General features: G+C 44.2%; 1 protein-coding gene across 1 annotated transcript; it reads left to right on the top strand.

Annotated features, from left to right (window-relative positions):
- The first annotated feature begins 7318 nt into the window (after positions 1-7318).
- On the top strand, positions 7319-18157 carry SLC38A7 (solute carrier family 38 member 7). The gene is made up of 11 exons (XM_074285926.1): positions 7319-7423; positions 10008-10437; positions 10643-10841; positions 11038-11182; positions 11929-12027; positions 13596-13653; positions 13779-13893; positions 14383-14530; positions 14830-15029; positions 15409-15463; positions 15749-18157. Exons 2-11 carry the CDS (start codon positions 10165-10167, stop codon positions 15849-15851), a joined length of 1395 nt encoding a protein of 464 aa, XP_074142027.1. The 5' UTR covers positions 7319-7423; positions 10008-10164; the 3' UTR covers positions 15852-18157.
- The last annotated feature ends 9062 nt before the right edge of the window (positions 18158-27219 follow it).

Below are 27219 nucleotides of genomic sequence, written 5' to 3'. Positions count from 1 at the left end.
GGACATTGGCAATTTTCCCTGATGATTGCTTGAAATATGATGTCTAGGCTCTTTTCTTTATTATGACTTTTAGATAGTTCAGTAATTCTTAAATTGTTTCTCCTCAATCTATTGTCCAAGTCAGTTGTTTTTTTCCATTAAAAAACACTTTTTCATATTTTCTTCATTTTTTTCCCCATATTTTTGACTTTGTTTATTGTTTCTTGATATCTCATGGAATCATAAACTTCCATTTGCTCAATTCTATTTTTATGGAATTATTTTCTTCAGTGAGTTTTTTTATTTCTTTTTCCAGTTGATCAATTCTGTTTTTTTAAAGAGTTCTCTTCAGTGCTTGTGCTAATTCTGTTTTTTATGATGTTATTTTCTTCAGTATTTTTGTGTCCCTTTTATCACTCTTTTCTCAATAATATTTTATTTTTTCTTTTCTCAATCATTTTATTTAAAATATTACTTAAAATTACTAAAAACTACTTAAATATTAAGTGTGATTTATTTTTTATTTTTTCAATAATATTTTATTTTTCCAAGTATATGTAAAAATAGTTTTCAACATTCATTTTTGTAAAACTTTGTGTTCCAAATTTTTCTCCCTTCCTGCCTTACTTCTCTCCTTCCCAAGACAGCAAGTAATTGATATAGGTGCAAATCCTGTTATATGCAATCCTTTTTAAACATATTTCCATGTTTGTCATGTTGTGCCAAAAAAAAAAAAAAAATCAGGCCAAAAGGTAAAAAATAAGAAAGAAAAAGTAAACAAAAACAGTCTCCATAGCTCCTTCTCTGGATGAGGATGGTGTTTTCCACACCAAGTCTATGGGGATTATTTTGAATCAATTCATGGTTGAAAAGAGCCAAATCTATCATAGTTGATTATCATGGAAAATTTCTGTTACTGTGTACAATGTTCTCCTGATTCTGTTCACTTCACTAAGCATCCTTTCATGGAAGTATTGACTCTCTTTTCAAAAAAAAAAAAAAAATTTATCACTCATTCTTTTCCAAATCCTTTCTCTATCTCTCTTATTTGGGTTTTTTAAAGACTTTTTAAACTCTTCCAGGAATTCTTTTAGGGCCTGAGACCAAGTCACATTTTTATTTGAAACTTTGTATGTAGTAATCTTGACTTTGTTGACTTCTTCTGAAATTTTATCTTGATCTTCCCTGTCTCCATAGAAACCTTTTATAATCCAGTTCTTTTTTTGTTATTTGCTCATTTTCCCAGGCAATTTGTTGACTTATGTTAAATATGGGTTCTATTCTTAGGTTGAAATCTCCCAAGCTTCAGATTTTTAGTTGCTGTTTCATGTATCAGCTGCTGTTTTCTGAGCTAGCTGGGGATGGGGAGATCAAGATGTCTCTATCTCCCAAAGTCTATCCAAACTCCTGTGTGTTGCTTCCATGACACACTATGCTCTCACCCTCTACCATCCACTTTTCCTTTTGTCTTCAATCTTTCTCAACAATCAGGGTCTCTTCCAGTGAGTCCCATCTTCTCATTATGTAGCCAAAATATTTAAACTTCATCTTCAATATTTGATCTTCCAGTTAATAGCCTCAACTAATTTCTTTAGGTAGTGATTGATTTGATCTTTTTGCTGAACCAAGACTTATTAATGCAATTCTCTGATCAGGTCACTACCTTACCCCAAAAATGTTTATAGCAATTTAATCCTCTAATTCCAGCATTCAAGGCCCGCCACAATATAGCTCTGGTCCATTTGATTGTAAACTCTTTGAGGGTAGGCACTATCTCTTGCCTATTTGTATCTTCAGAGTTTAACACAGTACCTGGCATTTAGTAGGTGCTTAATAAATGTTAATTGATTGATTGCCCAACTTTACACTATATTGTTTCCCATTACCTCTTATTCTGCCTTCCAAACTGGACTACTTTTCATTTCCCCTTCTTATTCTGAACTCTCATCCATGAAACCTTCTTGGATCTCATTCTTCTTCCTGTAATCCCCAAGTCTAAGCCAACAGTTATCTATCTCCTCAAACTTTTCATGGGAAAGTATTTGGCTCTCCTTTGTGCCTATCATATTCTACCTCACTTCTCTGCACATATATTGTATCTTCCCTCTATGAGGCAGCTGGGTATTGTGGATAAAGTGCTGGTTTTAGAGTCAGGAAGATGACTTGAATTCAAATCCTGCCCTAGCCTCTTTTCTAGTTGTGTGAGTTTAGGTAAGTTTTCTGCATGAGTTTAGAAGTTTTCTAAACCTGAATTTCCTCTTCTATAAAATGGAAACAAAATAGCATCTACTTCTTAAAATTGTTGTGAGGATCAATGAGATAACATATGTAAAGAGCTGGGTGATCCTTAAAGTGCTGTGTAAATGCTAGTTAGCAGCAGCAGCAGCAGCAGCATTAGTCTGAAAGCTCTGGGAGGCATTTTTTTTTCATTTCTTGCAACCCTAATACCTAATCCACTAGTGTTTAATAAATTATTATAGAATTCAACTGAATGTGTCTCCTGAGAGACCAGGGGGCTCTCAGCTAAAGAGAAAGATCTTTATCAATGTGCTGAGCATCATCTCACCCTTAAACTTTTCCGGTCTCTTCAGTATATCAAGGATCTATGACTTTTATCAAGTTGGTTTCATCTATCCTTCCAAAGAGATCACAACTCCTCCCTTGTTACTTAGATGGCCTTCATTATGGCAGCAAACCCTTCATTATAGCTCCAAACAAGTGATAATACTTCATGTTCAGCTAAGCTGATCATTAAAGATATCCCTGGGTCTATCCTCAAAAGTCTTTCCAGTTTGACAAGCTCTGGCACAATTCAGGTTCTGTTGGCATAGCATTTGAAGTCAGTATTATATTCATTCCAAGATGAGGTTTTCCTTCTAATCTGGGACTTCTCCATACCAGTCTCTGTTCCACCAACTCAGCCCTGAATGATTTCATCCTTTCATGCTCAGAACCATCCAACCTTGGATGTGATTGTTTTAATTTTTCATTACATTCAGGTCCAGTCTCTTCATTTAACTTCCTAGATTTTGCCTTACAAGTCACCAGCTTCCCTCTTTCCCCACTCCAACTTTTCAAACCATAATCAGTCCTTTCATTGTTCTTTGAAATGGTATGTCAATCTATTTGAGGTGAGTTCTTCTTACCATTCTTATAATCTTTCCAAAACAAAACTTCCTTCCCTATTTCTCTCCTATATAAGTTGTTCTCAGAGAGCTGTTAAGCAGAGAGAGACCTTCAGTCCAGCCCAATGGCGCTGCCATGTGGCACTTCATCATTTTTTGTCTGGGTTTGTTCCCTTCTGTTTTAGGTGAAAGGATTGGAAATTGGAGATTCTACCTGCTGAATTTTTGAAAAAGTCAAAAGAATGAATTTCTCAGCATCCTAGAATCCATATTTTTCATCTAGTCTAGCAAGGATAATGTGAGGAATAAGGAATGAGCTTCAGAAGTAACCTTCAGAACCCAGTTTCAGGACTTGGATAGTTGAGGTGGAATCATTTATTATAGATAAAAGTATTTATCTATTCATGAACTTGCTATGTAGACACCCAAGCTAAATTTGAGCCTACTTTCTTCACATACCAAGACAGAATGGGGGAAAGTGTGCACCCAAAGTATTGGGGAGGAGGGAAATTTTAGTACTTTTATCATTGCTGTATCTTCAAAATATATATTATTTTGTAAAAGTTTTTTTATATTAGATGGTTAAGTGGAACTGGGGTGTAAAACTTATATCAAATTGCTAATCCTTTTAGGGAGGAAAGGAAAAAGAAAATTTGGAACTCAAAAAATATTTTAAAAGAATGTTTATTGATTGTATATGTATAACCTTTATCAGAATGCTTGCTGTCTTAGGGAGAAGGGAGAGAGAAAAATTTTGAAATTCAAAATCTTACAAAAATGAATGTTGAAAACTATCTTTATCTGTAATTGGAATAATAAAATACTATTAAAAGAATGTTAAAAATTAATAATTAGAAAAAACCCATTGTTTTTAAAAAAGGAAATGGGGTTCTAGTCCCTGGTGGCTAACAGCGGTGTTAACACAACTTATGGGGGCTCAACTCAATAGCATTAGAGAAGTGACATCCCCAAAACACTCAAGGTACCCCTAGATCCTCAAGGAAAAGATTCCCTCTAAAATAAGGAAAACAGAGAGGAAAAAGTGCTACATAATATTCAGATGAGACCAGGTGCCTGCTCTTAGGGAATCTCAAGATAAGACACATAGACAAATATCTCTCAAACCACCTTTTGGGGGAAGAAGGGCAGCAAGATGGAGCTGCTCCTAGAATTGGGAGGACCAGAGTTCAAATCCAGACCTCAGACACTTACTTAATACTAGCTATGTGAACCTGGACAAGTCACTTAATCCCAATTGCCTAAAATATATATATATATATATATATATATATTTCAAGGATAATACAACATCAAAGATCTACTGGTCCAGCCCCCTCATTTTATGGAGGAGAAAATGAAAGTCCAGTAAATGAGAGTCTCATGATAAATGCTTAAGCTGGTTCTGGAATTAGAGTGTTTAGTGTTCTTTCTACTCTTTCCAGACCCAAAAGATTAACAGTTTACTCAGAAAACAAAGTGATTGAGGCAGTATGGCTAATGGAAAGAGTGCTAACTTTGGAGACTGAGGACTTGGATATGACAGTTGCTTTGGGCATATCCTTTCATTTGAAATCTCTGTGAACATGAATAGGTCACTGACTCTCTAAGCTTCAATTTTCTTATCTGGAAAATAGAGTGCAAATTATTATTTGCATACCTAGCTTTGCTTATTTTAAGGATGATGATTAGTCACCCAGAATCAGAAAAAAAAATATTTATTTTCCTTTAAGAATGAAATTTTTAAGTTTTGCTGCATTCTTCAATATAATGTTATCATATCGTAATAGCTGATCACTGAATTAATCCTCTTAGCCTCTGTTGACTCTTTCCACCAGGTCAAGGAGTGATACCAAGTACCATTATGCCACAGAGATCCACCTAGGGAAAAGCAGGCGCCCATTGCAGGGAGTCTGACAAGAGTCAGTAACTTTGATTGGGAAGCAGTCACAATGGGAAACAGTATCAAGAACAGGAAATGAGTTAGTAAAAAAGTTCTCTCTGACTAGGGTTTTGCATGCTGAGGGATGCTGAGAGACCCAGGAGAAGTCCGTAACTAATAATGAATTCTGTTAATTCTTTGCAGGGACAGGACTGACTTTGGGGAGAGAGACAGAGACAGAGACAGAGAGAGACAGAAGAAGAAGGAGACACACAGAGAGAGAGACACACACACCCACCAGAGAAAAAGAGAGACAGAGAAAAGAGAGACAGAAAAGATACAGAGAGACAGAGAAAGAGACAAAGAGATATATATATAGAGAGAGAGACAGAAATACAGAGAGAGAAAGAGACAGAAAGATACAGAGAGACAGAGAGAAAAGAGAGGCAGGAAGATACAGAGAGAAAAGAGACAAAGATATATATATATATATATATATATATATATATAGAGAGAGAGAGAGAGAGAGAGAGAGAGAGAGAGAGAGACAGAGAAAGAGACAGAGAGACAGAGAGACAGAGAGACAGAGAGAGAGAGACAGAGAGAGAGAGAGAGAGAGAGAGAGAGAGAGAGAGAGAGAGAAAGAGACAGAGAGACAGAGAGACAGAGAGAGAGACAGAGAGAGAGAGACAGAGAAAGAGAGACAGAGAGACAGAGAGAGAGGGAGAGAGAGAGAGAGGGAGAGAGAGAGAGAGAGAGAGAGAGAGAGAGAGAGAGAGAGAGAGAGAGAGAGAGAGAGAGAGAGAGAGAGAGAAGAGAGACAGAAAAAGATACAGAGAGAGAGACAGAGACAGAGAAAGAGACAGAGAGACAGAGAGACAGAGAGACAGAGAGAGAGAGACAGAGAGAGAGAGAGAGAGAAAGAGAGACAGAGAGAGAGAGAGAGAGAGAGAGAGAGAGAGAGAGAGAGAGAGACAGAGAGACAGAGAGACAGAGAGAGACAGACAGAGAGAGAGAGACAGAGAGAGAGACAGAGAGAGAGACAGAGAGAGAGACAGAGAGAGAGACAGAGAGAGACAGAGAGAGAGAGAGAGAGAGATTTTTTTTTTTCCCTCCAAACTCACACAGTTTTGATTTTGTGATGACAATTAGTGGAGTGCTGGTGCCAAATCAGCAACACCCCAGATGATATCATCGATGCTAAATACAGGCTATGGAGAGCGTGAGCTGTTAGGTGCTGCACAGGGACTTCGGCCGATAAAAGCCCATTAATTAGGAAGCTTTATTAACGCTAACACATATTTTGAGGACATACATAAAGACACCCGAGATCCATTCCCGAGCATTATTACTAAATGCACCCGGCAAAGCTCACGGACTGAAGGACCGGGCCCAGGGTATCTGGCTGGGGTAGATTCTGACGGGGAGATGATGGAACTTTCCGGAGAGCCTCCCTGCGCTGGGTTCTTCTGTGTTCCGCCCTTCCATGGGGCGCTCCTCAGCAGACGCGAGACTTGGAGCGCTGGGATTCCAGTCCCAGCCCCGGCTCTGTGTCACTCCCGGGCTCCTGTCAGTTGAGGGGGTGGAATGGAGGCCCTGACTTTTCCTGCTGTTAAAGCTAGGCCCCAGTGACTTCCGGCATTCACCACAGGCAGAGATTTGCCAAGCGTTTGCATGTTCCCCGCTGTGTTCCCCCCACAATGCAGCTCTAGGATTATCCCCGTCTTAAGGGCCGGCAGGCGAAGTGCAGCGGGACACTAGGGGAAATGTGTGTAGAGGAGATGCCCACATTTAACCTATACCGGGTTACTTGCTGTCCAGGGGAAGGGAGGGAGGACATTTAGAACACAAGGTTCCGAAGGGTGAAGGTTGAAAACTATCTTTGCTCGTATTTTGAAAATAAAAAAACTATTATTAAAAAAAAAAAAAAAAAAGACAAGTGAGAGACTGTCACTCGGCCAAGATCCCACAAGGAAGGATCTCGTCTCCGTGGCGCGGAGCCAGCCGCTGACTACATGTTTTCGAGCATGGAGACTACTGGTCCAAAGCTCCCCAATGGTCAGCGCGTGGCTCAGTTTCCCCACTGGTAAAACGAGGCGCGGACCTCCTGCGCTTTCAGGTTCTCTCCAGCCCTTCATCTGTGGACGTGGCTTGGCGCGCGCAGAAGAGATGTCTCTGACGATGTGAGTTAGCGCGGCAGGGCGAACATGGCGGGAAATATCCTGCAAAGGCCGGCCTAAAGGGCGTCGCCACTCAGAACAACCCCAGACCAGCCGGCTCCTCGTGACGCAAGGGAGGAGGGGACCGGACTACGACTCCCAGCGTGCCTAGCGCGGAGCGCCGCGCTCACGTGACGGCGAGTCAGCTGGCTCAGTTGCTGGAGCCTGAGGGAAAGAACCCGAACATCTCGAGTCGCCGAGCCGTCCGTGCAGAGCCTGCGGTGAGTCGGGGAGCTGCGTGGGGGAGCCCCGGGAGGGACCTTGGCTCCTTCCTTCTCCCCGGGACCGGAGGTTCTCCGGCCTTGCCATCCGGGACGCCGCGGACCCCGAGGGCCGGCTAGAGCATGTGCACGTGGGGAAACTGAGGCCCGGGGCCAGAAAAAGGACTTGTTCTCGTGTGCGAGTCCATGGCAGAGTCCCAGGACTCCGTCCCTCTTGGAAGGGATCCTGGCCCGCTTCCCACGCGCTGCCTCGGCCCATTTTTCCTTGCGTACCTGCCTAAAAGGGGGAGGTCTGGGGACGCAGAACCTTTAGGAGGTTCCGGCTCAGAGCCGGGAGGGACCTCCGAAATCATCAGGCCCCATTCACAGCCCCATTGTACGGGTGAGGAAACTGAGGCAGACAGGCGTAATAGACTCAGGGTAAGGTCAGAAGCAGGATTTGAATTCGGGTCTTGCCAACTCTCCAGAGTTTGTAACTCCCCAGAACTGAAGGTAGGGCGGGGCTCGGTGAGAATGGCGAAAGCCTCTGCTCACCTACCCGTGGCAGCCAGAGAGGGGAAGGCTGAGGCAGAAGGGGATCTTAAAAGCACCTGCTCACCTACCCATGGCAGCCAGAGAGGGGAAGGCTGAGGCAGAAGGGGATCTTGAAAGCACCTGCTCACCTACCCACGGCAGCCAGAGAGGGGAAGGCTGAGGCAGAAGGGGATCTTAAAAGCACCTGCTCACCTACCCACGGCAGCCAGAGAGGGGAAACCGAGGCAGGAGCGGGCCTTAGTGTGAGGAAATTTGCTAGGGTAATGCCCTTTCACCCTCTTACTTGAGCATGTGACCAAAGCACCAGTGTCCTAATTATGGCTTAAAGCTGAGCCAGGAGTTTACAGAAGTCTAGGGGCCCCCACCCCCCACAGACATCTGGCCCGGGAAGGGAAGTCTCTGGAGCAGGAAACGAGGCTGGAAATCCGAACTGTGCTGAGAAAACTTTTTTAAAATTTATTTTTCAGTGAGCAAAAACCTATTTTCTCTCCCGCCCCAACCCTTTTTTGAAAAAGAAAGGAAAAAACAAAGTCATTATGACCTGTCCTGGGGCAAGCAAAAGGAATTTCTCTGCTGGCGCTTTTCCCATTCCGCTCAGGTTTGAGCTTTGCTACCCCCCAGGGATGGGATTGCCTAAGAAGAGGCTCCTGCACCAGATCACCCGTTTTTGATTGGGGATTTTCCGGGCATCAGGATTTGTGGCTTCTTGGTTTAAAAGCAGCCCAATTTCTGCTGCTTTCCTTCCTGCAACACCTTTTAAGAGATGTCTGAGGTGGCTGATTTTTCCTAGTGGCCTGATGTCTGGAAGAAAAGGAAAAGCTTGTGGCTGACTTAAGGCTCCGTTCAGTGATTCATTGGTTTAAGAAGAAGTCAGTCATAGTGACAGATCCTAGTTAGCTTCCTTATGAGCGAGACAGAGAGAACGAAAAAGAGAAGGGATCCTTCTAGGAGAGGGAGATTGAGAGATTGCTGAAGTTGTTTGTCAGGCAGCCAGAGCCCCTCAGGGAGGCCACATCTAAGCAGTATTTGTTCTCAGCTCTTCCTGATTCCAAGTTGGGCCTCTGTCCACTGCTTCAGCTGAAACTAGCATCTCAGTAAGTTTATACCCAGGATCCTCTTCAAGCCTTTGACCTCTTGGGATTGGCGATTGTCTTCTAGAATTAAAAATCATTCTCAGGGAATGTGCTCGTCTCCAGAGAACAGAGCTGGCAGGCTTGGGGAGAAGCAGACAGAATATACATATATATTAGATAACGCTGAAAATTTTAACGAGCTATTAGGGCCGTGTGGAAGTGGAGTGGACTGCCCCCGGGAGCTGGAGTTTTCCCCCTACTTGAGAAGACATTTTTGGTAGAGAGAATTCTGATGCTCATGCAAGTTGTACTGAGGGAGTCCTTCCTGCTATGAGAGTCTGAGACTGTCCTCCGAGACCTGCTGCCTAATCCCATGGCAGCTCCCCAATACTTACTTCATTTTTTTTTTTTATTTAATCCTGCTGTTTTATGACTTACATGTATTTTCACTTTATAAGCATTTATTTTCTCTGTTGACAAAGAGGACTCTTGAACCCTCATCACAAATATGACTAGTCCAACAGAACACATTTCCCCAGTAGCCTTGTCTAAAGCCACGCCTCCTGCGCTTTAGGTCTCATCTCCCCTGGGGGAGTGGGGGGGCAGCTGGCTTCATCCCTGGGCCTTTGAGGTGTGGTTGGCCATTAATTACATCGATCAGTGTTCTGGAGTCTTTTGTAGTTTTTCTGCCTTTTCAGTGTAGTTATTATTGTATAAATTGTTCTCGTTCTGCATCTCAGGTTTCCTCTGAAAACATCCCTGTTGTCATTTCTTGTCACACAGTAGTTTTCCACTACATTTATATACCCTCATTTGTTCAGCCATTCCCTGGCTGATGGACTCCTGGTTCTTTGCCATTCTGAAAAGAATGTTTTTGCATTCACGATTCCTTTCCCTCTTTGATCCCTCATGGAACACAGGCCTAGGAGAAGGGTTGATGATTGGAGGTAAGGCTGCTTTTCTGTGTCCCATTTTAGGGCCTCACCAAGCCGTTGCCAGGGCCGTCAGCCCTTGGTCATGCTAATCCCAACCACTGCCTGGACATTTATTTCTCTCATGACTGTCTGGGAATCGAGGCGCTAAGCGGACGGCAGAGACAAGAACCAGCACCGGGGACAAGGAGCCCATGTGGCCATGGCTCAGAACAACATGGTCATTAACAGTGACTATGGTGATTGGGGTTGGAGTTCAGATGCTGGAGAGCGTGCCCGGCTCCTCCAGAGCCCCATCGTGGATGGAGCCCCCAAAGGGGAAGAGGAGGAGCCAAGAGCCACAAATGGGGGGACCACCTCCACTCTGGGAGCCGTCTTTATCGTGGTGAATGCCTGCCTGGGTGCTGGCCTGCTCAACTTCCCTGCTGCCTTCAGCACAGCGGGGGGCGTGGCCGCTGGAATTGCACTGCAGATTGTGAGTGAGGCGGGGCTGGGGGGGCGGTGGGTTTCAGAGGAGAGGGTCTTTGGGTTATACGCAGTGCAAGGGCCTCGTCTGCTGCCCCATGAGGGAGATGGGGATGGGTGCTCTGAGCCCGACTTCCCTTGTCAGCAGCTGCCTCCATGTCTGTTGGCATCTCCTCCTAAAACACCCGGGGCATGTGCCCCTCTCTCTGCTCCAGGGCATGTTGGTCTTCATCATCAGTGGCTTAGTCATCCTGGCATATTGCTCCCAGGCCAGCAATGAGCGTACCTACCAGGAGGTGGTATGGGCAGTGTGTGGCAAACTGACGGGGGTTCTGTGCGAGGTCGCCATCGCGGTGTACACGTTTGGTACCTGCATTGCCTTCCTCATCATCATTGGGGACCAGCAGGACAAAAGTAAGCCCACCCCAGCTCCTCTGATTGGGGGAAGCAGGGAGGGAGGGAGGGGGTCATTCCTGTCGCTGTGTACGTTCGGCCTGCAACAGCCCCGGGCACTGGCCCCTCAGACTTCCCATCAGATGTGCCAAGTCTGTTAGACAGAAGGGGAGGTGCCCGCTGCTCCGCTGACGCTCCTCTCCCGGCTCTCTCCCAGTTATTGCCGTGTTGGTGAAGGAGTCGGAGGAAGCGCTCAACACCCACTGGTACACAGACCGGAAATTCACCATCAGCCTCACAGCCTTTCTCTTTATCCTCCCCCTCTCCATCCCCAGGGAGATCGGCTTCCAGAAGTATGCCAGGTATGGGGAGAAGGCTCAGGGATCCCCATCAGCCTCTCCTCTCTCAGGCCCATGCTCTCTTACTCAAGTTCTTCCTCCTTCCTTCTTGCCCTTTCACCTTCTGGGAATGGGACCCAAAGGTTAGAGAAAGAACTGGGAAGGTAGAAAAATCACTTTGGTCGGGCTTAACTCTTGTCCCAAAGAACATGGGAAACCTCAGCGCCCACCACAGAGTCAGTCTCACAGTCTCTGTCCCATTTTTCTCTAACAACTTTCTCCCCTATGTCTTTTCCCTGTAATGAGAGTTGTATTGTTTCTGGCCTGGTAGGAGACCCTGATCCCATCTTCTTCCTGGCCTTTTGCCAGCTTAGATAACCAGCGAGCTTTGTTCTGCAGTCCTGTCTCCTTCACACTCTCAGATAAAGCTTTAACCCTTATTCAAGGAATCTCCACTCAGTCGGTGTTCACTAACTTCCCTCTGGCTCAGTAATGGCACTTTCTTGACAGGGTGGACATCTAGCTTTGTACGTTCAGTTTGGTTTTATCCAAAGGCTGTGGGAAAAGAGGAGGGAGGCAAAGAAGTGAGGAAAGGGGTTCATGACTCCAAATAAAATCTCCATAGCTTTTATCTCCTTAAGTGGAGACAGACTCATCCCTGGAGACAGGATGGGATATTGCTTCTTAATAGTACAGCAGATAAAACATGGCTAGGGGGGAGGGCAGCCATGGTATTGCTTATCAAAATACAATTCTTTTCTCCCTGGCAGCTCCCTGAGTGTCCTTGGCACCTGGTACGTCACAGCTATCATCGTTATCAAGTACATCTGGCCAGATAAGGAGCTGCCCCCTGGGGATGTACCCACCAGGTAGGTGAAAGACTCAAGGAGCCCTTCTGCAGAGGGCTCTTTGCTCATCAGGCTGAGCTGAGCACCAATAGCTCCCTCTGCTTCAAATCACAGCATCTTAGATTTAATCGCTGAGTTGAAATGGGCCTCAGAGCTCACCCTGAAGCATGAATCCCTTACAGCTCATGTTTGAGCACCTTCTTCATCAGGAGGTCCTTCCAAAGCAAGCCATTCCATCTGGCACCTGTAACTACTAGGGTTCACTCCAGCTGTGTGCTAGGGACTGTGATGAGGTCTGGGTTACATTCATTAGTGTAACCTTGAGGAGAAAAACAATCTTCTTCCTTGTGACCTCTTTGCAGGGAGTGCACTCCTACCCTCTTTTTGATGGCTCTGCTAATTGTATTCCTTGTATTGATTCTGTGCCCCTCCTGCTAAGGAGAGTGCTTCACATATCGCTAGCTCATTGGTCCTTGTATAAGGGGGAAAAGCCACACCTTTACTGTTTTTCCATTGAGTCTGACTCTTTGTGACCCCTGTGGGATTTTCTTGGCAAAGACAATGATTTTGCCATTTCTTTCTCCAGTTTGTTTTACAGATGAGGAAACTGAGGCACATGGTTAATTTACTTGCCCAAGGTCACATAGCTAGTTAAGTGTTTACGGCCAGGTTTAAATTTAAGTCTTCTTGGACTTTGGCACTCTATCCACTGCAGCACCTGCCCATTCCCACTTTACAGTTGAGCTAATTGAGACTCAGAACAAAACATGGCCAGCAGCATCAACAGAACTAGATGAAGGTAGGGCCTGGGCCTCATACCCAGCCTAGAGCTATATAGATGGTCATCCTCTGTGCCGGGGTCAGAAGGGAATTCAGGATGGCCGGTTTCACTTGATTCCCCCCAGAGTCCACCTGGAGCAGTGGACAGGGTAGTGAGAAGGCACATGGTATAGTGTGAGGAAAACTAGCTTGGGTGGGTGGGAGGGGAGATGGGCAAGGCAGGAGCCTCGCAGCTGTCCTTGGCGCATCCCTCTGCTTTCTCCTCTTCTCCACGAAGATTAAATGAGAACATAGATGGGAAAGCACTTTGAAAAGTACGAGGCGTTCTGCCATGGGGGAGTCTTAACCGTATTATGAGAAGGTCACCTCATTTGGGCCGTGGCAGGTGGCTTAGCAAGAGCCATATTGAGTCCAGTGGAGGCTGTGCTTTGCCAAGTCTGGCTTCTCTGAAGCCTAAGTGTAGCCTATAATAACATGCTTTATTTTATGCATTTTTGATTCTCTCTACTCTCTTCTTGGTGACTACACCCATAAAAATGAATAATACATTTTCTTAAATGAAAGGCCCATCTGAATAAATCACCAAAAAGCCTTTTATATTATACATTTATAGTAGGATGATAACTTTTCCAGAGCAGGGGGAAGGCCAAGCTAGGGGCAGAAGGGAGTAGGTGGAGGCCCCTGTTTGAGTTTGGTCTCGCAGACCTGGAGCTGCTGAGATCTGACCTTAGAGTGACAGGGCCTCATTCAGAGCCAGGGGCTCCCGTCTGGCCTGTCCCCCATCTTGATCCCCTGTGCTCTCCTTGCAGGCCGACCTCCTGGATGGCCGTGTTCAATGCCATGCCCACGATCTGCTTTGGATTCCAGGTACCCACTGTTAAATAGGGGTCACCGTGGCCATGATTGCCCATGTCATGGGATGGGTCTAAGGCTCAGATGGGCTGTGGGCACTGCTTTGTAACCTGTCAGCCTGGCTCTTTTCTCTTTGGCAGTGCCATGTGAGCAGCGTGCCCGTCTTCAACAGCATGCGGCAGCCCAAGGTGCAGACCTGGGGTGGCGTGGTGACAGCAGCCATGGTCATAGCCCTCTGTGTCTACATGGGCACAGGTAAGGCTGCCCCTCCTGCAGAGCATCCTCTTAACCAAGACCACACAGGGCAGAGCATCCTCCTAGTCAGGACCAAGTGGGACAGAACGTCCTCCTAGCCAGGGCCAGGTGGGACAGACAGCTTTCCCAGCCAGGACCAGATGGGACAGAGCACCCTTTCCACTGGCAACAGGGCCAGGCCGAGCCAGTGCCAGAGCTCTTCCTGTGTGCCACCACCTCTTCTTGGGCAGGGCAGCGCTCTGGGACAGGTGCCCTCTGCTATCTCAGCAGCTTCTGCTGAAGGAGCCCGCACTCAGATGCCGTGATCTCCCTCCTGCTCCAGTCTAGTTCCTGCTCCAGAACAAAAGGTCCAAGTGTCCCCATCCTCCCCCCCAGATCCCTCCCCAGCAGAGCAGTTCTGTCTCCTGGACTAGACAGTGGCTAAAGTCCTTCTCCTCCTCCCCAAACCTCCCATTTTAATCAGCCTTTCTCCCCCCGTGGGGCCCTCAGGCATCTGTGGTTTCCTAACATTCGGAGTCAATGTGAATCCCGATGTGCTCCTCTCGTACCCCTCGAATGATATCCTTGTTGCCATTGCCCGTGTCTTCATCATCATCAGTGTGCTGACCTCCTACCCCATCTTGCACTTCTGTGGACGGTGAGGCCTCCCCTGGGGTGGGGAGGGCGCCCCGCACCCCTGCATGCCAGCCAGCTTTGTGGAGGAGCCTGTGCCCCAGAGGAGTGTGTCCTGTGGCGCTGGGTCCCCCATGTGGAGTGGGGTCACCTCCCCATTCCTCGGGTCACTGCCCCCTCTGTGTTTTACTCTCCCCTCCTCCTCCTAAACTTGACAGTGTGTGTTGGGGTGTCCAGCCTCTGTCCCCTTCACTTTGGGAGACTGCACTGACCCAGGGGAAGGAGCGTGGCCGGAGGGGCCCTAACACGTGAGCTTGTGCGCAGGGCGGTCCTGGAGGGCCTGTGGCTGCGGTACAAGGGCGAGACGGTGGAGGAAGACGTGGCCAGGGAGAGGCGCCGGCGGGTGCTGCAGACGGTCACCTGGTTCTTGCTGACCCTGCTCCTGGCCCTGTTCATCCCAGACATAGGAAAAGTCATTTCCATTATCGGCGGCTTGGCGGCCTGCTTCATCTTCGTCTTCCCAGGTACGGGCACTCCCCCCCCCCCCCCCCGTGGGTCCCGTTCCCTGCACAGAGGGCTCTGGGAATGACCCACTGCTCGGGGGTCTCCACTAAGCCCCCACAGGAGCACTGACAGGTTGTGCTGAGCATTCCCACAACAGGGAGGAGCAGCAACAGATGTCTGTTTCCTCATGTGCTGGTCATGGGAAGGGGGAACATTCTGAGCTCTGCCTTCCTGAGTCATGATTTCTGAATTACTGAATCTGGGGGTGGGGGGTGGGCACGTAGGGGGTGTGAGGGAGGGAAGAGAAGGGAGTCAGTGACAGAAGGAACTGGACACTTAGCTGGCCCTTGCTTGGCCTGAGTTGAGCAGCTGGTGGATCAAAGATTTGTTTTCTCCTAGGACTCTGCCTGATTCAAGCCAAACTTTCTGAAATTGAAGAAGTCAAACCGAGCAGGTAAAGCTCCCTCCTGTGTCAGAGGTCTTTGGGAGGTGTAGCATGGGGCAGTGGGAAGGGAGGAAGACGCGGGGGGGAGGCGCGCGGGGGGACCAAGCCCAGCCCTGTCCCAAGTCACTCCTGAAGCTGGCTTCCTGACCTGTCTGAGATAGTGCTCCTCCCTTTGCACTTTGGAATCACCCAAGTCCTCTGAAAAGAACGAGGGCAAAGATGCTAGGACACAAACGGGAAGCTTTTTCTATCTGGACCTGGGATGAGGGCCAGATGCCCCTTTTATCTTTACAGCTGGTGGGCGCTAGTCGCTTATGGTGTCCTCTTGGTGACCCTCGGAGCCTTCATCTTTGGACAGACCACAACCAATGCCGTCTTCATGAACCTCGCAGCCTGAGCTCCTTGTCTGGGATCGGCCGGCCGGAGGGAAGAAGTGGCCTTTTCTGTGGAGATCTCAAAGAACCATATCCATGCTCCAGCCCCTGGCCAGTGCCCAGGGGACCACACCATATTGCATTCTGTTTGATCGCAACCTGCCGTCAGTGCACTGGTGAAGCAGTCAGTTGGAGCTGCTTCTATAGGGGGTTTTTCTGGTCAGAGGACAGTTCCAGAGACTTCCCCGGCTACTAGCATCATCTCCCACCACTGAATCTTCCCAAGGCCCTACGCTGTCTCCATATCCAGAATTAAAACCTCATTTCTTTTACTCATTGGGAGAGAAGAACAAGAAGAAAGAACTTAATCTCACTTGAGCGAGGAGAAAATCTTCCCTGTGCTGGGAAACACTTTCTGCAGAAGGCTGACCCCTTGCAGGGAGCACTTCTGGGGAGGCCTTCGTATGGGGGACACTACACGCAGTAACTAAAGCCACTTGTGACTTTAAGTGTGCTGTTCAAATGTGAACACAGATGCTCAAATGCGGGGGGATTTCAAAATCATGCACATGATTATCACAAAAGGGAGGATTTTTCCCTGCCCAGGAAGCTGGAGACCAGGAACGAGCAAGCTCTGGCAAACAAAGGCTAGGGATCAGACCCAAGCTCCCTTGACCCAATTTGGACCCATTTTGTTTTGATAAACATCTTTCCACTAGTCATTAGTTACAGTCGGAGCCTTTTGGAACCTCATCTCTTCCGCCCAGTACCATGTTGGCTGGGAACAAGGAAGAGGAAAGACCACTATTCCATGGGCCTGAGGCAACTCCATGTCACTACATTCCAGGGGGCTTGACCAACCTTCTTGGTCCGTCTGGCCCCAGAATCTCACAAAGTCTAATGTTTACAGAGACTGTTGGACTTCCCTGTCTGCAAAGGGGGTCAACACGCGTTATGGTGCTTCGCGTATCCATCCGTTACCTCCAGATTAGGAATTCTTTTCCCTCTCAGATTCCCACTTGGCCCCTCCTCTAAGAACATGAAAGAGGAAAGGATGGCAAGAAGGCTGTTTTGTCTTCCTTTAAACGTTCTCAGAAGCTCCTGACCCATGCTTGCTGTTCTCTGTCAAGTTTCCATTCACCATTCTTTCATTTAAGGGTGGGTACAGTCCCTGGATGGGAAAGACCCTCCTGGCAAGGGGCTGATAATGGGAACAATAACACTGGAGATAGGAGAAGTTTGGACCCCCATCTCTGCAGCCTAGCAGTTTACAAGACAATTGTGAGTTTTTTCCATGCCTGGTGACACTACTTCCAGTGCCATGATCCCTTTCCTTTACCCATTTGATTTTTCTCTTATGCCCAAAGAAAAGGGCAGTCATTGGCTTTTGAGCCACTGTCCTGCCCTCCATCAGGCCCCATTAGCAAGCATATCCTGCTTTGGTGTCTCCCCTGCCATAATTGCAAAGTAGATTGTGTTGAGAACATTGTATTTTATTCTTTTGGAGGAAAAGATGGAGGATGCGGTCCCCAGAGGGTCAGGACCAGACATCAAATCATAGAATTTTAAGAGTTTCTACTTCTGTCCACCTCCACCATCTATTTCTCCAGTGTCCATGCCTCCATCAAGTGATGTGGCTTTGGGGCCCTCAGCAGCCTCTGCTCACTTTAGACAATCTCAGGAAGACCAAGGGCGATAAACTACAACTCCTTCCAGACCAACACCTCCACCCTTAGGAGGTAGAGAGGCCATTTGCAGAGAGCACCCCAACTTCTCCGGCTCACCAGTTGGTTTTTCCTTATTGATGGATACAGATGGAGGCCCTGGTTAATAGGAAGAAGGCTTCTTTCCTCCAAGGATACCTTGCCCTTTAAGGTCTAGCAAGGGACCTGGTCCTCCCTCTTCCCACATAAATAACCAGGGCCTTGAAGGTTCGATTATGGGAAGATGAAATTGGGTAACAAGCTTGGATTTCTCCTCCTTGTTTCCTCTTCCTCCTAACCAGTAATACAGGCCCAGCTTCTTACCAAAGTCTGGGCTTTTATGCTCTCACCTGTCTCTGGGAGTGGGGGAGATGTGCTTGCCACCCCCCATGTTGTCTCTGAAAATGTTTGTCCCTTTTAGAGAAATTCAGATGAGGGCAGGGTATTCCAGTCCCTCAGAATAAGGGATTTATTTTTGCAAAAAAAGGGGTGGACTCTGGCTCACCCCAAAGCCAGATGGGGTGAGCACAGATGGGCACCCCCATCTGTGATTTTTAATTTTTTTTTCCTTTACCCTTTTCCCCTTGGGCCTGAAAATACATAATAAAAGGGAACTTTGCTGCTGAGTTATCGGTGTGTGATTATACTCTCATGGGCAAAGAGTTAATTTTTTAATTGAAAAGGTGGGAAGGCAGAAACTGAGGCCTGGCAACCTGACTCAAGCAGGGTCTTCTAGGTGACAGACATTGAAGTTCCTGCTGCCTGTCAAGCTTTTCACCAAGTCTTGAGAATACCAAGAAAAGTAAAAAACAAAACAAAAAAAAAAAAAAAAAAAAAAAAACCTAATTTTTCACAAGTTTACAGTCCAATGGGTGAGGCAACACTGTAAAGTTACCCCCAAATCTGTATTCCTCTAGCTTTGGATACCCAACTGCCTATACAATGGACATTTGGATATTCTACTAGCACTTTGTATACATCTTGTCTAAAACAAGTTATTTTCCTTCCTTAAGTTGCCCCTCCCTTTACTTATTTGTCTTATTGTCACTGTGGTAAGCATGCTATCTGTAGCATCAATATGTATTACTAATCCGGTTAGGACCCTGGGGATTGGGAGGGCCTTTTTATTTGGGCTAGTTTTCCTCTAAAAAGTCATGGAAGCCATTCTAGAGACTTAATTCTTCCAAGAGATTGAACATTAAATTCTTGAAGCAGCAGAGTATTATGTATGCACAAACGGGATAGAGTCATTGTATATATGTGATAAATTAGAGATTATCTCAAGGAAGGTGCTAAATCCAAGAGGCCTGGGAGTCTCCTTGTAGAAGGTGGAAGCCAGGAGGTGGAGCAGGAGAGGGAGAGATTGGACAGACCTGTGCTTCTGGGAGATTGTTTAACAGCTAAGTGGAGGAAGGACTGGTGTGGGGAGAATCCTGACACAGGGATATCAACCAGCAGCTAGTGGTATGATCCAGGGCCTGCATCAGTGTCAGAGAAAAGGATGGGAGAGGCAGAGGTTATGAACCTGGGTGACTGGGGGGACAGTGGTACCCTTGATTATTACAGAGAAATTTAGAAAAAAGGGGGGAGGAGTTAGTTCAGTTCTAGACATGATGGTCTTCCGTTTAACTCAATAACTTGAGAAGTATTTGAATGTCTCCATGCACCCAGCAGTCTACTAAATACATAGAAGATAAAATATATAACAATAGCTCCTAAAGCTTTAGCAAATTTATACATGTCTTGTTGGACCTTCAAACCTAGGAGACATGTTCTATTTCAACCACCCACCCACCTAATCAACCAAGCATGTGTTGAAATAATTTTTGACTTCAGCAGTATGGTTATAAGCATCAAATAGTCTAAAAGAGGACAATAGACTTTCAAATTGAGAAGGGAGCGCAGCCAGTCCAACCTAAATTCGAATTTCCCATTATAATTCATCAGACAGTAACCCAAATTTTGGCCAAAATCCCTCTAGTGAGAGATACTCCATTATCTCCCTAAGACAACCCATTCTATATTTTGGGATCAGGTCTGACTATCCCCAGCTTACAAACTTCACTGGCTCCCTATTAACTCTTGACCAAATCCAAATTCCTCTCTAGCATTTAAAGCTCTCCACAACCTGCCTCCAACTAATTCATTTACCAGATCTCCCACTGCATCTGGGGCCGTCTCCAGCCATCCTGACCTACGTTATAGACTCTGGAAGAAAGAATAAGGCTGCTCACTTTGCACAGTTCTTCTTCACTTAAACCTAATTAATTCACTTGCAAGTCAAGACATCACCCTTCTGAGGTCATGGGTCTTCTTTGAGAACAAAGGACCAACAAGAAGAACAATTTTATCCACTCTCTAATCAAACCGAAGAAGTCTTTGCCCCCCACACTAATCATTCCTTTCCTTCTAATACATTTTTATAGGCTATCCCCCTACACTTGGATGTCATTCCTCCTCAATTCTTCCTCAGGATCTCTGGCTTCGGCAAAATTCAATTCAAAGCACATCAAAATACTGAAAGTACCTTTCCTGGTCCACCTAGGTTGTAGTTAGGGTCTCCTTTCCTATTCCCAAACGAGCTTGTGTTTGTTTTGTAGATATTCTGTATGTACTCACCTATGCCCACGTTGTTTTCCCTAATAAAAGACAAGCTCTTGGAGAGGAGGGACTGTATCTCATTTTGCCTTCGCCCTGAGTTGACGTTGCCAGCTCCAATGATAAGAAAGCTTTTTTCCCCATCGGGTCAGGTATAATAAAGCTAATCATCTCCATGACCTCCTTTCTAACAGTTACCTTCCCTGCCAAAGAAATTCTTTCTAAACATCTCCCATTCCTTCAGCTGAATCTCTATGACATTTCAAAACTCTTGGCCAAAGATTAGAAAATATCCAGCCTATTCATGTAAGTTTAAGAAAGCATTATTAATTCACTCAGCAGGGCGGGCAAGTATGCTGCTGTAAGGTCCCACAGGGAAATTGAGAGCTCAAGTCAGTTCTATTGGTCTTGGCTTTTCCTCTCTGGGCCACTAGGGGTCGCCTTTGCTGCATATAGGACCAACATCAACCTGGAGCTGACCATGTGGGTACCACTTGCCTTCGGAGTTGTCTTACTCCATCACTGGCCTCTCCCTACTCCCCAGTCACAGTAATGACTTTCCTCTGGGATCATCCCCAATTTGTCTGTATGTCTCTTGTCTTTTTATAGCTGTTTTCTTGTTGTCTCCCTCTTTAGACTGGGTCGGAGGTAAGGACCGTGTTTCTGCCTGGTATATAGTAGGCACCTAATAAATGCCTGTTGGTTGCTGACTGTTTCCCTGATCGTTTGGTTGGGTTACAGGAGAGATCTGAGCTACAACAAAGAAGTTCTACCTTCTGTCAAGCTTCCCTTTATGCTACATATGCTCACTTATTGTAATTTGTTCTTCATTCTTGAAGAGAACCATGACATCTGGGAGGCTACACCATGACATACAAGTGAATTGGATTTAAGTGAGAAAAGACTGGGCAAGGTCCCCTGCTTCACTCCAGAGCCTCCAGAGCCATCTGGATCCAGTGGCCAGATAGAGATCAAAATCACTGGAGATGGCCTTGGATAAAATGAGAGCCCTCGGCCTTTTTTAAGCTAAGGTCTTCAATGGGTCTCAGTTTGACTGAAATCACATCCATTTGGTGATTAAAGCTAGGGAGCACTGAGGCAAAAAATCTCACTTAGTCCAAAAAAAATTATAAATTTGGACAAGATCCTCAGGGTTTCTGGCCAAAACAGAAATGATTGTTTTTACATTCAATCTGAGTCAACCAGGATCCAAACAATGACCAAATGGGGCTTGCCCTAGGTCCTACTGGTGGAACAATGAGAATCAGGTTGATTTTGGTTTAAGGATGGTTCTTAAGAAAGAAATCTAGCCAGTAAACCCCAAGATATATATGCCCAGTTTTTTGTTGTTTTATTTTTTCTGGTTATACATGTATATTAACTTTTTAACATATTTCTTTATGAATCATGTTGGGGAAAATCAGAACAAAAGGGAAAACCACGAAAGAGAAAAAAAGGCAGAAAAAAAAGAAGTGAGCATAGCATGTGTTGATTTAAATTCAATCTCCATAAATTGTGAATACATCCAGCCATTCTGGAGAACGATTTGGCACTATGCTCAAAAAGTTATCAAACTGTGCAAACCCTTTGATCCGGCAGCATTACTACTGGGCTTGTATCCCAAAGAGATCTTAAAGAAGGGAAAGGGACCTGTATGTGCAAGAATGTTTGGGGCAGCCCTCTCTGTAGTGGCCAGAAACTGGAAAATGAATGGATGCCCATCAATTGGAGAATGGCTTAATAAATTGTGGTATATGAATATTATGGAATATTATTGTTCTGTAAGAAATGACTGGCAGGAGGGTTTCGGAAAGGCCTGGAGAGACTTTCATGAACTGATGCTGAGTGAAATGAGCAGAACCAGGAGATCATTGTACACATCAACGATACTGTATGATGATCAATTCTGATGGACGTGGGCATCTTCAACAATGAGATGAAACAAATTAGTCCCAATAGAGCGGTAATGAACTGAAGCTACACTAAGCAAAAGAACTCTGGACAGAACCACTAGACAGAATTCCCAATCCCTCTATTTTTGTCCGCCTGCATTTTTTATTTCCTTCACAGGCTAATTGTACACTATTTTTGTACAGCAAAATAGCTGTTTGGACATGTATTACATATATTGTATTTAACATATACTTTAACATATGTAACATGTATTGGTCAACCTGTCATCTGGGGGAGGGGATGAAGGGAAGGAGGGAAAAAATTGGAACAAAAGGTTTTGCAATTGTCAATGCTGAAAAATTACCCATGCATATATCTTGTAAATAAAAAGATATAATGAAAAAATTCAATCTCCATAGTTCTTTTCTGGATGCAGATGGCCTTTTCTATCCAAATTTATTGGGATTGCCTTGGATCACTGAACCATTGAGAAGAACCAAGCTTTTCATAGTTGGTCATGGCACAATCTTGCTATTATGGGGTACAAAATATTCCTGGTTCCGCTTGTTTTGTTCAGCATCAGTTCCAGACCTTTATAAAATTAGTTCATTCATCATTTTTAAAAGAATAATAATAATCCATTACCTTTATATACCACAACTTATTCAGCCATTCCCCAATTGATGGTATATGCCAATTTATTACAAGTTACTATGGAAAGAGTTATGGATTTAAGACCCGAGTTCAGATCTACACTTAAAATCTATATAACCCTGGTCAAATCATTTTATTTCCCTGGGCCTCAGTTTCCTCATCTGTAAAATGAGGAGGACAATGGACTAGATCACAGGTGTCAAATACAGCTGCTAGCAACACTCCCCAGTATAATGAATCAGTTTAAAATGTAATTAGGAAATATTTAATGAAATAAATAAAAACACAATAGAACATAGATAATATAAATGTGAGGTTTTCTAAATCAATATGCCAATGTTAACATCTTTATATAAGGTTTATTGATCTCCATTTCTATTTGAATTTAATACAGCTGGATTTAAATGATCTCTAAGATCCCTTCCAGTTCTAACATCAATGATCTCATCATCCTTAAGGAAAAAGATAAGATTTCAAGGTCAAGTGCCATATGTATTGTGTGTCTTCTGATGTAGAAGGAGCTGTGGGCTGAGGAGAGGCTTGCTTCTTACCCCATCTTCCAGTATGGTCTTGGGAATTTCTGCTCATCAAGACCACCCTCTCTCCAGCAGTGACTTGATTTTGCCAATCCCGGCCCTGTGGAAGCTGGGGCATTGACCCATAGGCACTGCCACTAGTCATTGTAATATATATGTATTTCTTAGCCATTTGAAACTGTGCTACTGTTTTTATTTGGCTCCTCTCTTTTTTTAAGTGTCCCTGACAATGTTTTTTTGAGTTGTGCTAACCAACCCCAATGTTTACTGATTGATTTTGTATACATAGCAGGGTGATTTTTAGGAACAAATGATTGTACTTCAGATAAATATCCATTTAAATTAAATTCAAAAAAAGAAATGGAATTGGGCTATTGTTGGGGTTTTAACACTACCAAAACATCCCCTTAAAAACTGTGTACTGATCTCTAGGCTAACATGAGTTCGCAAGGCAACAAGCATTTTTGCAAAAATTTTACTATGTGCCAGGGCAGTATACAAAGTGTTGGGGATACAAAGGAAGGTAAAATGCAGTTCCTGCCCTCAAGTAGCTCATATTCTAATGGAGGAGATGGCATGCAAGCAACTATGAGAGAAAGAGAGAGACAGAGAGAGAAAGAGAGAGAGAGAAAGAAAGAGATAGGGAGAGACAGAGACAAACATAGACAGAGACAGGGACAAAGAGACAGAGAAAGAGAGACAGTGACAGAGAGAAAGATACAGAGAGACAGAGACAGATGAGACACAGAGAGAAACAAGGATAGAGATAGAGAGACAAACAGAGAGAGAAGAGAGACAGAAACAGAGACAGAGACAGATAAGCTAATCTCAGAGGAAAGGCTCCAGTAATTCTTGGGACTGGGACATGCCTCTTGCCAAAGGTAGAATTTAAGCTGCATGGTGAGGGTGGCTACGGAAGCCAGGAATCAGAGGTAATGGGAGAGCATTTCTGGCACAGGGGATGCAGCCAAGGAAAAAGCAGAGTTAGAAGGAATATCATGCACAAGGAACAAGAAGGTCAATGCTATTGGATTAGAAAGCATTGAAGGAAAACAAAATAGAAAATAAAGACTGGAAAGCTAGTGTAAAGGAATTTTAAAAACCAAACAGAGCACTTTACACTTGCTCCTGGAAATGAGGGAGCCACTGGAGTTTATGGAGTAGGAGGGTGACCTGGTCAGGTTATGCTTCAGGAAAATCACTTTGGTTCCTAGTTGGAGATTGGACTGGGATAAGGAAAGACTTAAGAAACAGTAGACAGGCAACATCATCTGAAAGGGAGAAACAAGGCTTACCAAACCATATCCAAAAGATCCACAATGCTGCCAGCACAGTAGGTATCTAATATTTAAAAGCTATCATTTTGTCCATATGTGTGTACCCTCCATAAGTGGTTTTGTATTGTCATAGCCAGGAAAAAAACGTGTATCTCCTAATGATCATTCTTCTAATAAGGATGTTTAGCCCAGCAGGTGGTCCTCAGATAGCAGGAGGGCATCCTCAGAGCCTTTTCAGCTTTGCAACTCTACCAAACCTTGCACTTAGCTGCCACAGTCTTCAAAAAGCCAGTTTGAGTATGTGTGTGTATGTGTATTTGTGTACATATAAAATGTGATTTTTGTAAATTTTAAAATTTTTATTTTTTGTGAATCAATTGTGCACAAACATACCTGTTTCAATTATTTTTGGTGAGGCAATTGGAATTATTAATAATTATTGGATTCCAATATTCCAATTTCAATAAATTTGAATAATTAATAATTAACATATGTGTATAAAATCTCTACATCTTCCTACCAAATGCTAGTTTTACAAATATATATAGCAAATTATGAAGAAATCCATTTATACAAGTTATAGCAGAGAAAGATATACAGATGAAAATATATACCATTATTATGGAATTAAAGAACTTGCCCAGGGTCATATAGCATATATGACATTGCATAAGTGTCAAGCATTATCACAGTTTTGACAAGACTCCGCAAGAAAAGGTCAAATGGAGACAGATCAGGTGGCCAAGGTAGCCAAAGAAGAGAACCTCCTCTGCTGATTCAATGGCCTGAGAGAATGTCATCCACAAACGGTCATACATGCATGCACAATGACAGGATGTTAAATGAAAATAAAAATTATATTATTCAAAACTTATAAAACTAAATTAATGTAAAAGAAATCCAAATAATGAAACCTTCAAATGATATTTTGTAAATTTGTAAGTTATTAAGCCAATTTCAATAAGATTTTTGGGACATTTCACTATCAGCATTATAATTTATACTTTAACCATGATCCACCAAGTTGTTTTATCTTTCTGTGTCTCAGACAATTCCCAGGGACTTCTCTAAATCATTGACAGATCAAATCTTGTTAGTCTAAAATTCTCTGTACTTTCCTCTTTCACAAATCGGATTTGTAGTTCTCTTATCTATAAAGTATTTTATGTATATATGTTTTGTTTTCTCAACTGAATTAAAAGGTTTTTTAAAATGAAATCTTAAAACAGTGACCCATAGAGTATGTCACATCATTCCTCTTCCTCCATGTTTTTTTTTTTTAATGTCTGCATTTGTCACCTGCCCTCCTTCTGATATGCTTGGAGCTCATCCAGAAGACAGGAGCCATCAAGCTACTGAAAATAGAAACCACAGGGGGCTCCATTAAGGAAATTGGGGATACTAAGCTGAATTGTACAGTTATGCAGACCAAAGGAATATATTTGGGGGGGATGTAATGATTTTATTTTTTTAAGAGTGAAAATGCTATGTTACAACATACTGTCCTCTCTCTGGGTACAGATGGCTTTCTTTATCACATGATCAGTGGAATTGATCTGAATACCCTCATTGATGAGAGCCATATCCATCAGAATTGATCTTTGTATAATCTTGCTGTTGCCATTTATAATGATCTCCTGGCTCTGTTCATCTCACTCAGCATCAGTTTCCTGTAAGTTTCTCCAGGCTTCTCTGAAATCATCCTGTTGGTCATTTCTTATAGAACAATAATATTCCATTACATTCATATACCATAATTTATTCAGCCTTTCTCCAACTGTGGAGCATCCATTCAGTTTCCAGTTCCTTGCCATTACAAAAAGGACTACCACAAACATTTTGCACATGTGGGTCCCTTTTCCTCATTTAAGATCTCTTTGGTATATAAGCCCAACAGAAATACTGCTGTAACAAGGGGGATGCACAGTTTGATAGTCCCATGTAATCATTTTATTAACAAAGCCAACAGGTTATTCAATTGAAGAGGATGGTCATTTGGTCATTTTTTAAAGACCAGAAACAATCAAATCAAAGACAAACACTTCATCAAAGGTTTCTAACTCTAGGATTTATAAGGGGAAACAATGTGAAAGAAAAAATGGATGGCACTTGGCAATCAAAGATGGCAATCCCCTTTGATAAGTAGATCAAAAGAACATATTTTTCAGAAAGATGCCTGTGATCAAGACAGCCCTCGATTTTGGAATCCAAAAGCCTGGGTTCTAGTCTTGCTTCCTCTTGCTATATAACATTGACTAAGTCACTTATACTTAAACTAAGTCATTGAGTGTCATTCAATTTCACAACCTAATATTTCTCTGGTGTGGCTAATCCTGACATCTTAAAGACCTGCCTATTAGTATAGACTAGAAAAATGGCTGGGTGTGGAAGGACTCAATGAGATAACAAGCATTTTACTATGTATCATTGAGCTAAACTCCAGAGATACAAAGAAAGCCTTATCTTTAAGAAAGAAGTTCTAATGGGAAGGAAGACGGCAACTAAAGGCAGCAAGCCCAAGAAGGGTACCAGCTTTTATCCCACTGAGGCTTCCTATAGGTAACAGATAAACTCCATCCTCCAGTCCATCCTCTGAGAGAAAGGGTCCCAGGCAAACACTATACTTATCAGTCCCCTCCCCAATGTTATTGATTTAGGTTGAAGTTGAGCTTTTGATTGCTACCTCTTAATGGGAAAATATGCTCCAACTTTATATACAATATTCATATT

Source organism: Sminthopsis crassicaudata, chromosome 2 (genome assembly GCF_048593235.1).
Source record: "Sminthopsis crassicaudata isolate SCR6 chromosome 2, ASM4859323v1, whole genome shotgun sequence".
NCBI classification, from domain to species: domain Eukaryota; kingdom Metazoa; phylum Chordata; class Mammalia; order Dasyuromorphia; family Dasyuridae; genus Sminthopsis; species Sminthopsis crassicaudata.
Note: the sequence above shows the minus strand (reverse complement) of the source record. Positions and strands in the feature narration are given on the sequence as shown.

Excerpts from the sequence above, each read along its gene's own strand:
- SLC38A7 (XM_074285926.1), top strand. The coding sequence starts at position 10,165 with ATGGCTCAGAACAACATGGTCATTAACAGTGACTATGGTGATTGGGGT. Across the intron at positions 10,438-10,642 it reads CTGGAATTGCACTGCAGATT|GGCATGTTGGTCTTCATCAT; the intron begins GTGAGTGAGGCG and ends TCTCTGCTCCAG. Across the intron at positions 13,654-13,778 it reads CGATCTGCTTTGGATTCCAG|TGCCATGTGAGCAGCGTGCC; the intron begins GTACCCACTGTT and ends TCTCTTTGGCAG.